Source organism: Pollachius pollachius (assembly GCF_949987615.1).
Source record: "Pollachius pollachius genome assembly, chromosome: 14".
NCBI classification, from domain to species: domain Eukaryota; kingdom Metazoa; phylum Chordata; class Actinopteri; order Gadiformes; family Gadidae; genus Pollachius; species Pollachius pollachius.
In genome coordinates, this window is record NC_136947.1 from 8018566 (window position 1) to 8032037 (window position 13472).

Here is a 13472-nt window from a genome sequence, read left to right on the forward strand (position 1 = left end):
GGAATCGATTTGTCGATGGCCGATCATTATTTTGCTTCGCAAAGCAGAAGTTGCGTTTCACCGTGTGAACGAGAAGTCATGAATCTGTCTAATATTTTATTGAGTCAAATTAAAACAGAAGTATGTGTAACACTCATTGTTATTTTGTACAATATCTCAAGATGCAAAATACTCAAAGGCGAATGTTGCATTAACGTAAAAGAAAAACTCCCCATTTTGGCTTTTCCATGTTCACTATTCTCCGTTCAAGAGAAATCCTTCATAAACTGTTTGTGAAAATTGCCCAGACGTCTCAGTACTTCCTCCATTGTATCCACAGGGTTCATGATGCAGAGTCTGTGGGAAAAATAAGGAGAAGGTTTTACTTAGGTCTACCTGAAATGCATTCATATTGAAGCTAGGTAACCTTTAATTATATGCCAATTTAAGGAAGTTAAGGCATTCTCAAACAGGACGACTTTCTGATGCCAAAATTAGTTGGAGATGTGGACTTGTAAAGAACAGCAACACAATAATAAAAACGTTTTCGTGTTTAGTGTTGGAAGAGCCTAATGCTTCTAAAGCTTCATAGGAAACTATTTTTTTCAGGGCTTTGTACCGGATGTGGTAGGTTCCCTCTGGTAGTCCAAGGTCAGAACCGGGACATACACACAAACCCGTCTGCTCCAGCAGCCTGGAGCAATAGAAGAAATCTGGAAGCTGTTCCTCCTCCTGAAAGATAATAAGGACATGGGTAATGCATAACCTTCCAAACCTGCAGACAGAGTCAATGCTATCGTTAGCCAGGATCCGTACTGTTAGGCTGTGCTCTCTGACCTTGGCTTGGTGAATGGCACTGTGTGGAAGATGTAATCTGGGGAATATGGAGGCCCCTCCTTGTATTGGCTCACAGCTGATTCCTGGCAAGCTGTTGAGTACCTCCATGACTCTTGTCACGTTATGGACCAATGTTTCCCTGATGTGCTGTATGTCCTATACACAGAGAAGATACCACATGAATAGTAATAGCCGGGTCTGCTATACAGCCGTCCCAATAAAATTGCAGTGCTGCAGATAATACAACTCTTCTAGAGAAACCTAACCTTCAGTTCAAAACATTCCTAGAGTAATTTTTGAAATGAGTATAACCTCTTGATACTGTGCGTATGAGGGGTCTCCTGGTTGTAAGGGGTTCAACATCACATCAAGGGCCAACTGACCGATGACAGGAAGGCCCAGTAGGGAGATGAGCCGGTCAAACTCTTTCTGAACTGACGGGTCGAAGTTGACCACCTCTATGTATCCACCACGCAGACCCCCCCTAAGGGAACAAGCAACACATTCAAAATGTGGTCTCAAAAAGAGTACAAAGATAACAAATTTTATTTTTGCATTAGTGGGGTAAATTCTGAAAGCTAAACAGGACTCACTCTCCCATGAAGCCTTTGGATGCTGAGTGGAATGACACCAACTCCACCGCATCAGAAAAAGGAGATCCCATCTCGGCCAGAACCTTCTTGTATGATACGAACATGCACCCCTTACCAATCAAAATATCTTGGTGGTCCTTAGCAGCAAAATATTTGAAATGGAAAAACAAGGGAAAACTGAAGTCACTTATGATGCGAAGCGTCGGGTAATGCTACCTTTGAAGCCATTTGAGGCTGTTTCTGTGATAAAAATTGACTTTATAATGAAAACACTAACCTCATTGGCAAATAGGATAAGCTTCTCCTCATATACGAAGCGGATGATCTCCTCCATTGATTCTCTGCTCTGAACGTGGCCTGCGGAGACAAAGCCCTAGTCCTTTGGGATACTTTTGGCAAATCTGGCTAAAAACACCAAATAGTGCCCAGCTTTAGCACAAGGCATGCTCGAATGAATGATTAGCAAGAGCACTCTAGCGAAATATATTCTCAATTTTCACCATGATTGAGAGTACAGTTGTGCGAGTGAGTAAGGGTCAAAACGCTGCTCAAAACAAACAATATTACAGATGTCGTTTTTTATTTTAACAATTATACAAATAAAGCTGCAAAGCTTATTCCTAATTATACAGCTAACTTCAGAGGGGAACCGTTAAGGCCCTCTAGGGCGTAAGATATTCTATCTAGCCGGTCTACCTAAAATCTATTTTATTAGATGAATTCATTATTTGACCGTCAACATCTAAACTTATAATTTCTGGGGAAATTAACCATTCAAAACTGCCTATTCAATCTGTGTTGGAATGTGAAGGGTGAAATGAAAGAATAAGCCCCTTTGTCAGCCTATCAGGTTTTTTCTGACTCGGCAGTTGTTGGGAAGAAAATGCTATGCAGCTCTGTGATTGGTGGTCCCGCTATAACTCCACGGAGGGTCAAGTAATCGTAAATCAATGCGATAATTTCAAATGACAGTAAAATTGACCAATCTATCTTCGGTCTAAATGGGTGGGCTTTGTTACCGCTAATTTAATGAAAAGTTCTGCCTGCTGTGAGGGAGACGAATTCAATTAATTAGCTAGCTAACTAGTTTATGGGGCATGATTCGGTTTACTTCACGGTGACAGCTCACGGGTAACGTAACCACTAGCGAGGAGGACATTGTTTCCTATTTTTAAGGTGAGTGCTGCATGCTTAAATATTGTAATTCTTAGGCGTTATTATTCTAACATTTTCTATTATTCTCTACAAATGTTAGGATTTAACTACTTCCACAATTGTTTACCTAGACTCCATTCCACCCCAAAATGTTCATATTAGCATGGTCATATTAGCTTAGAATCGTGCGCTCTTCAAATTCTATGCACTATTTCAGACTTTGCAACTGGTAAAACGTTTAACAAATCTCACCTGTGGGATCTCCAGGATTGATGACGTATAGTGCGACGGGATCACACACTTCCCTCGCCGACCGCAGAGCTCTCTGTAGCTCCTCTGTGTGCAGCCGCCAGCCCTGTTGGCCGTCTAGATAATACGGCACCGCGGTGGCTCCCAACGCCACCAGGGTGGCATTGCCAAAATCTTGTGATGGCACCGGAGTCAGCACCCCTACGAGGGGTGAGCGGTCGGCGTCCACCAACATTGTTAGAAGGAGCTATAGGAGTAATGGGCGGGACATGGGGCAGAAAGGGACAGAGTTTGATCAGGAAACAAGACGAGCTGGATCATCACTCTCCATTTAAAGCTGCTGTAGGTACGATTCGGGAGTTCTTAAAAGGGCAAAAATTTGCACGATTTTGCAGCTCTACCAAAAGATGTCCCCTCCCCTTATTACCCTATCCCCCAAAGTTTCTCCGCCATTCGAAACTGGTGGGAAGGACAGGCAAGATCGGTTCCATCAACCAATCAGAGATGGATCCGATCAGAAATTAGCGGGAAATGGTCTTAATAAATAACTCTTACAGAGGCAACTGCAGTCTTCTCAAAACTGATATTCTCATACTTCATATCCGACGGTTGGCGATTAGCCTGTTTAACGCCAGACCTCATCTCAATCTACATTGAGAAGAGGTCTGGGAACCACACATTCATTTTCTCGTAGTTGAGGCGCAGTTTACGATTGCCCGGAGCCGTTTATTGGGCGCTACGAATGTCTATCATATGAGTCTGTACGTAGCTCATAGCCAATCGTATCAATTATACCAGATGACGCATATAGAGCGACAGAAATTCGATGAGGAAGAAGATGATGGGTGTGTCGCATAGACGTCGTCATCGTCTTGCCGTCCCTCCCCATTCTGTGATTGGTTCCCTATCTCAGGCGAAAATCTGATCCATGGAATCCAGGCAGCCTGGGTATACCAAGGCTAGGTGGCGATGACATTTCGAAAGAATTACCTACAAATAATAGCTCTTAAAGGAATACTTCACAGGTGGAGACATTAATCTATTGAAAGCAAGCAGGGTCATATATTTAGTCGAATAGTAACATAAATTTCAAATTTTGTGCCTCCTTTACCGAGAAAAGGCAGACGGTGACTTTTTTGCTCACTCCCTGAGGGACGTAACATAACAGCCAATCAGCGTTCACTCCCTGCAGTCCACCGTGCAGCAGCATGGAGAAGTGATTGTTGCCGTTTGCGGACTCCCAGAGCTCTATATCTAAATATAATATTATATAATATATAGGTATCTATATAATATAATATAACATATAATATCGCAGCCAAAAGCTGTGTGCGCCTCCGGATGATATTATGAATTAAAAACTGCGTCGGGTTCTCGGACGTCTCTGGTACTTCCACAACAAGTAAAGACGCATAGTGTGGGTTATCTCAGCCAGAGTCCTGCACTAATGTAGGTACTGTGTCGGAAACGGGTGCTGGTCGGGTCGGACGCCTGAACAGCACGGGTTGATCGCGGGTTTTGCGATTGCGAGCCAGACTTCTCTGGTGCTGGAGATGCTATTCAGGAAAAGAGGAGTAAACTAAAATCGTCCACAGTGGATGATGTGCTTTTTTTGCACAGCAATCTAAAGTACCACGCCAAACACCAGACAGTGTAATTCCCCGGCATTCGATCTAATGTGTCTAATTTTCCTTTGGGTGCGGGTCGGGCGTCGTATCAATTTATAGCAGGTCTCGTCGGGTGTGGAATGTAATCCTCGGGTACAGGTTTGCAAAATAAGACCTGTGTATTGATTCTTGGCCATGGTGGAGAAGGAATTTGGGGAAGAAACATTGGCTTGACTCTCTGAAGTCCATATTGAACTGCAACTTCAGATTGATGTGGAACTGCGAACTGCGACATGGAGGAGAAGGGATTGTTGCCCGCAATTGTCTACCGCCGGAGCCCCGCTGCCCACCGCCTCGGCACTGCCCGCTGCGGGCTCCGGTGGAAGACAATCGCGGTCCACAATCGCAGGCACCAATCTCTTTCTCCTCCATGTCTCATTTCAGTCTACTTCAGATTGATGTAGAAGTGGAAGAACCAGAGAGATCGGAGAACTCAACGGAGTCGTTTTAGAGATGTTTTTTTTCTGGTAACTTCCACATCAATCTGAAGTTGCAGTTCAATCTGGACTTCAGAGAGTCAAAGCCAACGTTTCTTCCTCCAATTCCTTCTCCAACATGGCCGAGATACAATACATGGGTCTCTCAACTTCGGCTGTTTCTCACTGCAAATTTGCTTCTGCCATGGTCAGAGGTTTGTGTCGGCCTAGTTGTCTAGCTAAGCGGTGAAGAAACATGGCGGCCATTGTGTTTACATCTCCTACGCGAGCTCCCGCCCCCCTCATTCCTTATTAGTTGGCTTACAAGTTTGCGGAGGAGGCAAGGAGGAGCAGGCAAGCAAAATTCTACTGACATGACGTCAAACGCGTCATTTGACGTCAGTTCAGGAGAAATCTAAGGAGGACAGCTGGGCCAAGGAAAGACTAAGGGAAGAAAAACCTTTTTTCTATACTATAATAGCGATTTTATAATGATAGAACGCTGGTTCTGTATCAGTGAAGTATCCCTTTAAAGGAATAGGCTGAGATATCAGTTGATTGCTTGTCTTACCCAGCGTTCTGTCTTACCCAGAGGCAGACGAGTTGTTCAATTTGAAATTCCTCCTATTGCATCAAGAAGGGGGGTTTGCTAGGTGAGCAATTTCTTTCCTCTAGTTACTAGGCTTGATGTCTGGTTACTTGTTTTTAATAAGTGACTATTCAGAAAACATTGGAAATCTTTTAAAATTATTCTTAAGTGTATTCCCCTTACATAAACGTGACATAGGCTACTGTAACTCTGCAAATCAATGGAAGTGGCTCACGCTGGCTTTATCTGGGTAAGACAGGCAAAGGCTGGTTCAGATATCTGAGTGTATCCTTTTAAATCATACCTACAGCCTCTTCAATAAATCTTACATCACAAATAGCATACCCCAAAGCCATGGTCGGATCCATGGGTGATAAAGATGTTCCCAGGGGGAGAAGGGACTCCTTCATCTCGACGGGTTAGGAAATTAGAGACACTATCACGCATGATTGGTATGCCTATCGTGTCACTGTAACAACCTGGGAGAACAGGATGGTTTATGTTTACACACAGGTGCGCTGGTACAATAGGTGTGTCCTCAAGACACCATCAAGCATTTTCCAACAATGACAAAACAGTGGTAGCTTGAAATTTTCATGGTGTACACAATATCTAAAGATTTCTCACCAATGCTGCCACCAAGGCATTCAAGCAGGGTCTTGGCTCTCTCTCTTACATCCAAGGGCATTTTGTCACCGTCGATAAGCTCAGGGTAAATGCATGATGCAATAACCTTGAAATGAATGAAATAAAGTTAACAAGGAATTTCTTGATTCAATAGATTAATCCATATATACTAATAAAGGAACACACAAAGAAAGTATCAAGGTGGACATGGGACAGTTACCTGTCGAAAAAATGACAAGGGTTTCATGCCTGTTGCATGTGGATTATCCCGAGAAACATCAATTACTTCGTTGTATGGCTTTTTCATCCCCTACATGAGGTGTATAAGTGTATCAAGTTAATGTCCAATGGGATATGGTTTCCAGTTGGACAAGGTCATGGACAATTCAATGTTTTACAAGGAAATGCTTTTGAAGTCAATTTCCATGAACATTTTGACATAGGAAGATTAGTTATTTTACCTGTTTGATCTCTTCTTCAATTCGAACAGCTTGTCTCATAAGTGCATCGCGCTTTAGGGCCCTGATGTTTCTTACCATTGGATTAATCAGTCCATGTTGAGACATCTTTGTATGAGGAGGGTTTAGACCAAACAGGTACTAACAATGTGTGAGCAGTCTTTTAACACAGTGGGAGGTGCTAGTTCAAGGGCTTGATAATTGAACTCCTTTTTTTTCTTCTTTTTTTTTTTTAGGTTCTGTCACATTGAAATGCAAACAGGAAAGGTGTCTTTTTTCACATGTATCGTATTGGCCGATACTGAAAACTTATTATTATTTATATATATTTTTGCATGATTTACAGACAGTTCAACAAATGTTCACTTTTTAAAATTTAGACATTGTTACATTTTTTATCATCATTGTGTCATTTTTATGATGTAAATTGAGGGAGGCTTAGCCTGGAAATCCAGACCCACATCTAGAAAGCTGGGTCTGGCAATGAGTAATGGAAATGGCCCAACTCGAGGGGCGGCACCAAGAATGCATTTGAAAATATCACTGGATAACACACATTGGATAACACTACGACCAATCAGAAGAATACAAGGGGTGACGTATCCAGACCAGTGGAGCTAACCAATAGATAAGACTTGCCGTATCCGGTCGGTAAAACAGCAACGCTTTTGGCCCGCCTATATTGATACATCGATGTGATTGATTAATGTTCTGGGCCAGGGGAGGCCCAGAATATACACGAGTATATTGCTCGTTCCCAGAGTGACTCGCTGAGCAAATTCAAATTGTGCTCTCGCGAGAACTCTGGATTCCCAGGGTATTATCGGCTCAAGAAAATCTGTATTGTTGTATCGGTTATCGGCTAAGCTGATGAGAAAAAAATCGGTATAGTATCGGCCCTAAAAAATCCATGAGTCCATAAGTAAAAGAAAAATTTGCCACTTAAGACAAAGTTGTTCATAAAAGTAGTTTGATTGTGGCCTACTGTCTTTTAAATGTCATGAAACTACCGTCTGTTATGCTATAGAAAACTGGGTCTAGATACAGCATAGTGATTGTATGGCATGAAACACTACTGCACCTGACATGATCATCTTCTGGCAATGAAAGCATTCTCATGCCTAGCCCTGCCTGGCAAAAACCGGAGCTCTGCATTTCCTTTAGGAGGCACAGTTGTAGGAGAGGGAAGAATTTGCGAGTGACTGTTTAGGATTTTTTTTTTCCTGAAAAGAACTGGAAAAGATCTGTGACGATGAAGAAATGGTTTATATTTATATTTACAATGACCATGGGTCATATTTTGTTTGACATATAATTCAGTCATATTCATCGATACAATGATAAGGCTCTCCCAATACAGTAAAGTGTGTGTGTGTGTGTGTGTGTGTGTGTGGGTGTGTGTGTGTGTGGGTGTGTGTGAGTGAGAGAGAGTGAGCGGAGAAGAGTGAAGAAGATTTTTTTCTTTTGGGTATTTTGAACCGGGTATTTTTGCCGCAGAAACCTCATCCCCTCATGGTTATGTGCAGCCAGCGAGGTATGTGTATAAAGTGTATAACGTTTATTTTCCGAATATATTTGTTTAATTTTTACAGTATGTGAACGTGTCTATTTTTATATTGTCATACTGTGACAATATAAGGTTCGAGGTGGATATTGCAGTGGATAATAGTGGATGATGACAGTGAGATGATAGGGAGCAGCAATAAATTCAACAGTATCGAGAACCATGGTTTTGTTTATTACCTGGAGGGAGTGATACTCAGCTGCCAGATCGACTCGGGGTCCTAGATGCGCAATAATGACGCACTTCCTGTAAACTCTGCCTTTTAAATGCGCATTCGCGTTTCATTCATTCTCATGTTATTCCCAAGTATTACCAATCTCCTTTTGTTTTCTAATCTATGAATAATAATCTAATGTACAAAGATTGATCAGATAATATTTGTGGCTTTAGATTGATGGCTAACGTTAGCTAATAAACGTTGGGGGGGGGGGGGGACTTTCATCAATATAGGATGTTTTGTAGGTGATAATTACTAACATGGTGAAAACAAAAATATATGTGTAACCGAGCCTTTTATTGTTGCCTATACTTGGGTAATATATAAAATAAGAATCGGTTACCTCCATTCACTGAACAGGGTGATCCACTTTATTTCCAGCGCTCCCAACACAGAGTCAAAACAGCGACCCACACGCAGACAGTTCCGTTCTCCTCCTTCAGAATAAGAGTCCCTAACAGGAACTGGGTTACATATTGTGGCCACTCTTCCGGGGTCGTGCAGGGGATCCTGGGAATTGGGGTTGTCAGTTGACAAAAGGGGCTTTTGTCAACTTGTTTTGTTGTTCGGTTAAGTGGGGTTAACGGGTTTGGGGTTTTTCATTGGTTGTGTGTTGTTCCATTGTTGTGTGATGTGTAGTGTGATCAGAACCATTAGTGAGAGTGTTGTGTGTGTTGGTCAGGTGTGTCGTGTTTCTGTTATGTTCGATGGTGTTCAATAAAGGCAACTCTCGGAGTCATGCGGTGTATGGAGCATGAGAGTTGCGTAACCGCTTAACCTAGGCTCCCGTCTCGTCGTTCCCGTACTGCTCGCCACAATATGCATTCATCAGTGCTTTTAGACGTGTTTCCAATGGCTTTGTTTGTGCGGAAGAACGGGCTGCGTTCAATGAAATCAAAACCGAAACGGATTGAGCCTTTTTATGTCCATGACTGAGCCCCGTTGATAAACAACTCTTCCGGGTTTTGTCCGTTGGCTTGTGTCGATACGTCAAGTGTCGATACGTCATCTGTAAGCGCAGGACCCCGAGTCGATCTGGCAGCCGAGTCAATCTGGTACCCACAGCCACAACACTATAAGCCGTTGTTTAGGGCCACAACCACTAGAGAGAGCCAAACGACCAGTGTGACTTTCTGTGTTGTTCGCTCCTCCCACTTTGTATGGTGTTACTTGAACTTGAACGCTGGCTTCCATGATGTGGAAGCAAATCTCTCCTTGATCTTGCCCTGCGCCATTGAGCAGTTTTCATAGGAATGAATGGGCGCCAGTTTTTAATCCGCTGTCCTTTCTTTAATAGGTTCATGGTAGCAATAGGTCCATGGAGTGTTGCCTTGGTAACGCTATGAATCTTCATTCACTGAAGATTTATTTTGATGAACCCGAGTACGTTACACAAATGGCTCCTAAAAGACAATTTAGGACTGGTGGTGAAGGGCAGAAGAGACAAGAGACAATTGGACATGGAAAAGAGAACACAGGATAAAGATATTGCATCTGATAGTTTATCACTGAACGAATCTGTCGCTTTTCTTGCAACATGTCTAGCAACAAGTCTTGTTTCTCAACAAAATTGAACATAGCCACAATTTTAACCTGGCTCAAAATAATAAACTCAATCGAACATTTGGATGCTGATTCTGAAACGTTTTTCATTCTAATGGTATTTCCATTGCTTGTTTTCCAAACAGAGTAGTATTGTATTGATTAAATTACCTTGTTTATAAGGCTTGCTTGGCTTGTTAGTTACCGTAACCTACAAATGTTTTCTTCCAACATTAATGTTTTGATTTTGAACAAATTAAAATGAACATATATTGCAACAATACTTGTAATCTGTCAAGTTGGAACGAAAGTAATGAATCTATTATACATTTTAGCTGAAATGCTATCATTAGAAGGTGCTCCCTGTAGTAGCTTGCATCAGAATCAAGATGATGTTACTCGCCTACAAGGCGGTCAATGGAACTGCCCTTGCGTACATCGAAGCGTTGGTCAGACCACACCACGCTCAACTACAGCTGGATGCCTGGTACCACCATCGCTAAGAGCAAGCAAAGGTCGATCATCAATGTCACAACTCCTCTGTTTTGGAAGTGGCGGAAGGAGCTCCCTGTGATGTCAGCCGGACGTCTGGTACCGCCATCGCTAAGAGCAAGCAAAGGTCGATCAGCAAAGTCACAACTTTTCTCTGTTTTGGGACCTCAGTGGTGGAACGAGCTCCCTACCGATGGCAGGACCGCAGAGTCACTCACCAGCTTCCGCAAAAAACTCAAAACTCACCTGTTCAGAGTTCGTCTCGACTCTGCATAGAAACCAATGCACAGCCACCATTGAATGTTGTACGTCCTGGCACTTGTACAAGGTACTTAATTGTGTAGCATCTACAGTAGCTGCTATCGCTGCTTTACACGGGGAATGGGTTAGCCTAGCGATTGTAGTACTTGCACTTGGTTCTATGAACGTCTTTACTGTACCGACAGCGATATATTGTTTCACTTCTTATGACAAATGTACTTATTGTAACAAATGCACTTATTGTAAGTCGCTTTGGATAAAAGCGTCTGCTAAATGCCCTAAATGTAAATGTAAATGTAAATGTCAGGGCCGCAGAGTCACTCACCAGCTTCCGCAAAGGACTCAAGACTCACTTCAAGACATTGTGAGTTAAAGCGCTCTCACACACATAAACCAAGTTTATTATCTGATGTCATGTGAGAATCCCATGCAGAAAACCCATGGGAAGAACACTTGACTCAAGTTAATAATACTCAAACAGACATAACCATCTTCTGTTTGTTTTACTCATCTCTGTAGAACAAATAATGCTATTTATTACTCAATTAAAGGAAGCTGTACACATTTATAGCTAATTGCATAATAAACAATGTTACAAAAGTGAGTATTGTAGTCGCTTTAGTCATACTTTTATAGAGAAACTATAGGCTTGTAGTAGCAGTAACAATTATGTGTCCTCCCATCCACAGGGCCAGAGGAGGAGCATAAAGTCCCTATCACAGAGGAATTTGAGCTCTCCCTCATTTAGTCTTTGTACTTCAGAGGGGACTGAGAGCAATGGGTTTACTGGTGCCTATCCTGCTGGCTCTTCTAGCCTCTCTATTTGGGGGGCTTTACCTTTTAGGAGCATTCAGAAGGCGACTGCCCGGTGAACCCCCATTGGATCGGGGTCCCATTCCCTGGTTGGGCCACGTGTTGGAGTTTCGCAGGGACACAGCAAAGTTCTTGGAGAGGATGAGGCAAAAACATGGGGACATATTCACGGTACAACTCGGGGGGAATTACTTCACATTTCTCATGGATCCTTCATCTTTTGGTGCGGTTGTCAAGGAGGCCCGCGCCAAACTGAACTTCAATGCTTTTGCCAGGAAGCTGGTGGGCAGAGTATTTGGTTACAAGCCGATGGAAAATGAAAGCAAATTTTCACATGATTCCAACAACAGGCATCTGATGGGTGATGGATTGGTATTATTAACAGAAAGTATGATGAAAAATTTGCAGAACCTCATGCTCCACAGTGTAGGCAAAGGGGGAGACCAAAAGACCTGGATTGAGGATGGACTTTTCATGTACAGTTATAACATTGTTTTCAGGGCAGGGTACCTATCACTATACGGTAATGTGTCATTGAGGGAGGCTGGCAGCACTGAGAAATCCTTTGAGATGGACAGAATTCAATCTGATGAACTGTTTAAGGAGTTTCGTAAGTATGATCAATACTTCCCCAAACTGGCCTATGGCGTCCTATCACCGGGAGAGAGGTTTGAGGTCAAGAAGCTGCTGAGGCTGTTTTGGAAAACCTTGTCATTACAGGTGGTCAAGAATAAGGACAATCCCAGCGGCTGGGTGAATGAACTGCGGCAGACTAGAGAGGACCTAGGAATGAAGGAGTTCATGCAAGACCGATACATGTTTCTAATCCTGTGGGCGTCCCAGGGAAACACTGGGCCTGCAGCCTTTTGGCTACTTCTGTACCTCATGAAGCATCCAGAGGCCATGGCCGCTGTGAGGGGGGAGGTGGACCGGGTGGTGACGGAATCTGGGCAGGATGTGAGGGTCGGCGGCTCTATCGTCGACCTGACCTATGACATGATCCAGAAGACGCCGATCCTCGACAGTGCTCTGGAGGAGACCCTGCGGCTAACCGCTGCGCCCGTCCTCACCAGAGTTGTGATGGAGAAAATGAAGCTCAAGATGGCCGATGGCCGCGAGTATCAGATCCGACAAGCCGACCGGGTTTCCCTCTTCCCTTACACTGCCGTTCAAATCGATCCCGAAATCCACCCCGATCCACTTTCTTTCAAATACGACCGTTTTCTCAACCCAGACGGCAGCAAGAAATCCGATTTTTACAAGAACGGGAAGAAGTTGAGGTACTACACGATGCCCTGGGGAGCTGGTGTCAGCATGTGCCCTGGGCGCTTCTTTGCCACAAATGAGATGAAGCAGTTTGTGTTGTTCATGATATTATACTTTGACTTTGAGCTTAAGAATCCTAACGAGGAGACACCTGACATTGATCACACGCGATGGGGTTTTGGGGCCATGCAACCCACCAGAGATATTGGTTTCCGATACAGACTCCGATTTTAAATCACACATCACACTTTTGAGTTTAACTTTTACAGTATCTTAAAGATATATGGTTGCTTCATGGCAGAATATTTTTTAACAAATCAAATGTTAAATAACGCACATACACATTATATATATATATATATATATATATATATATATATATATATATATATATATATATATACACACACACTTACCCTAATTTCCTGTCTTGGAACAATAAAATGTATTTTAAAATCGAAAAATTCGGATTAGTCTAATAAAGTGACTTTGTAATCTGTGCCACTATTGTAGAACACACACACACAGCTCAGAGCAAAATGTGTCTTAAGATAGCCATCGTAAGACTGGGCGTGGTTGTGGGGGGTAGATTACTGTTGGTCGGAGACCAGTTAAAATATAAGGAGATGTAGTGATAACTGCTTCTATACAACACTCAACACCACATCAATGATTGAGGGAGAAATTATATCGCTTCATTCAACAATCTGCTTAACCTATTTTGTCACTCTTCAATCCTCCAAATGT

At 42.8% G+C, this 13472-nt stretch overlaps 2 protein-coding genes across 2 annotated transcripts; one reads left to right on the forward strand and one right to left on the reverse strand.

Annotated features, from left to right (window-relative positions):
• Positions 1–83: 83 nt before the first annotated feature.
• On the reverse strand, positions 84–6694 carry LOC307085451 (alanine aminotransferase 2-like). Its single transcript, XM_079750251.1, has 11 exons — positions 6574–6694; positions 6333–6422; positions 6113–6218; positions 5831–5964; positions 2817–3060; positions 1687–1766; positions 1410–1546; positions 1129–1300; positions 817–972; positions 599–711; positions 84–336 (listed from the first exon to the last, which is right to left on the reverse strand). Exons 1-11 carry the CDS (start codon positions 6676–6678, stop codon positions 246–248), a joined length of 1428 nt encoding a protein of 475 aa, XP_079606377.1. The 5' UTR covers positions 6679–6694; the 3' UTR covers positions 84–245.
• Positions 6695–11423: 4729 nt separating this feature from the next.
• Positions 11424–12959, forward strand: LOC307085919 (5-beta-cholestane-3-alpha,7-alpha-diol 12-alpha-hydroxylase-like; the record flags this gene model as incomplete). Its single annotated transcript, XM_079750854.1, has 1 exon — positions 11424–12959. One exon carries the CDS (start codon positions 11424–11426, stop codon positions 12957–12959), a length of 1536 nt encoding a protein of 511 aa, XP_079606980.1.
• Positions 12960–13472: the final 513 nt, after the last annotated feature.

Bases quoted from the DNA above. Each gene is read 5' to 3' on its own strand.
- LOC307085451 (XM_079750251.1), bottom strand. From the start codon at position 6,678: ATGTCTCAACATGGACTGATTAATCCAATGGTAAGAAACATCAGGGCC. The intron at 1,301-1,409 runs GTGAGTCCTGTT...TTGTTCCCTTAG, and splicing joins TCCAAAGGCTTCATGGGAGA to GGGGGGTCTGCGTGGTGGAT. The intron at 712-816 runs GTCAGAGAGCAC...ATTATCTTTCAG, and splicing joins GTGCCATTCACCAAGCCAAG to GAGGAGGAACAGCTTCCAGA.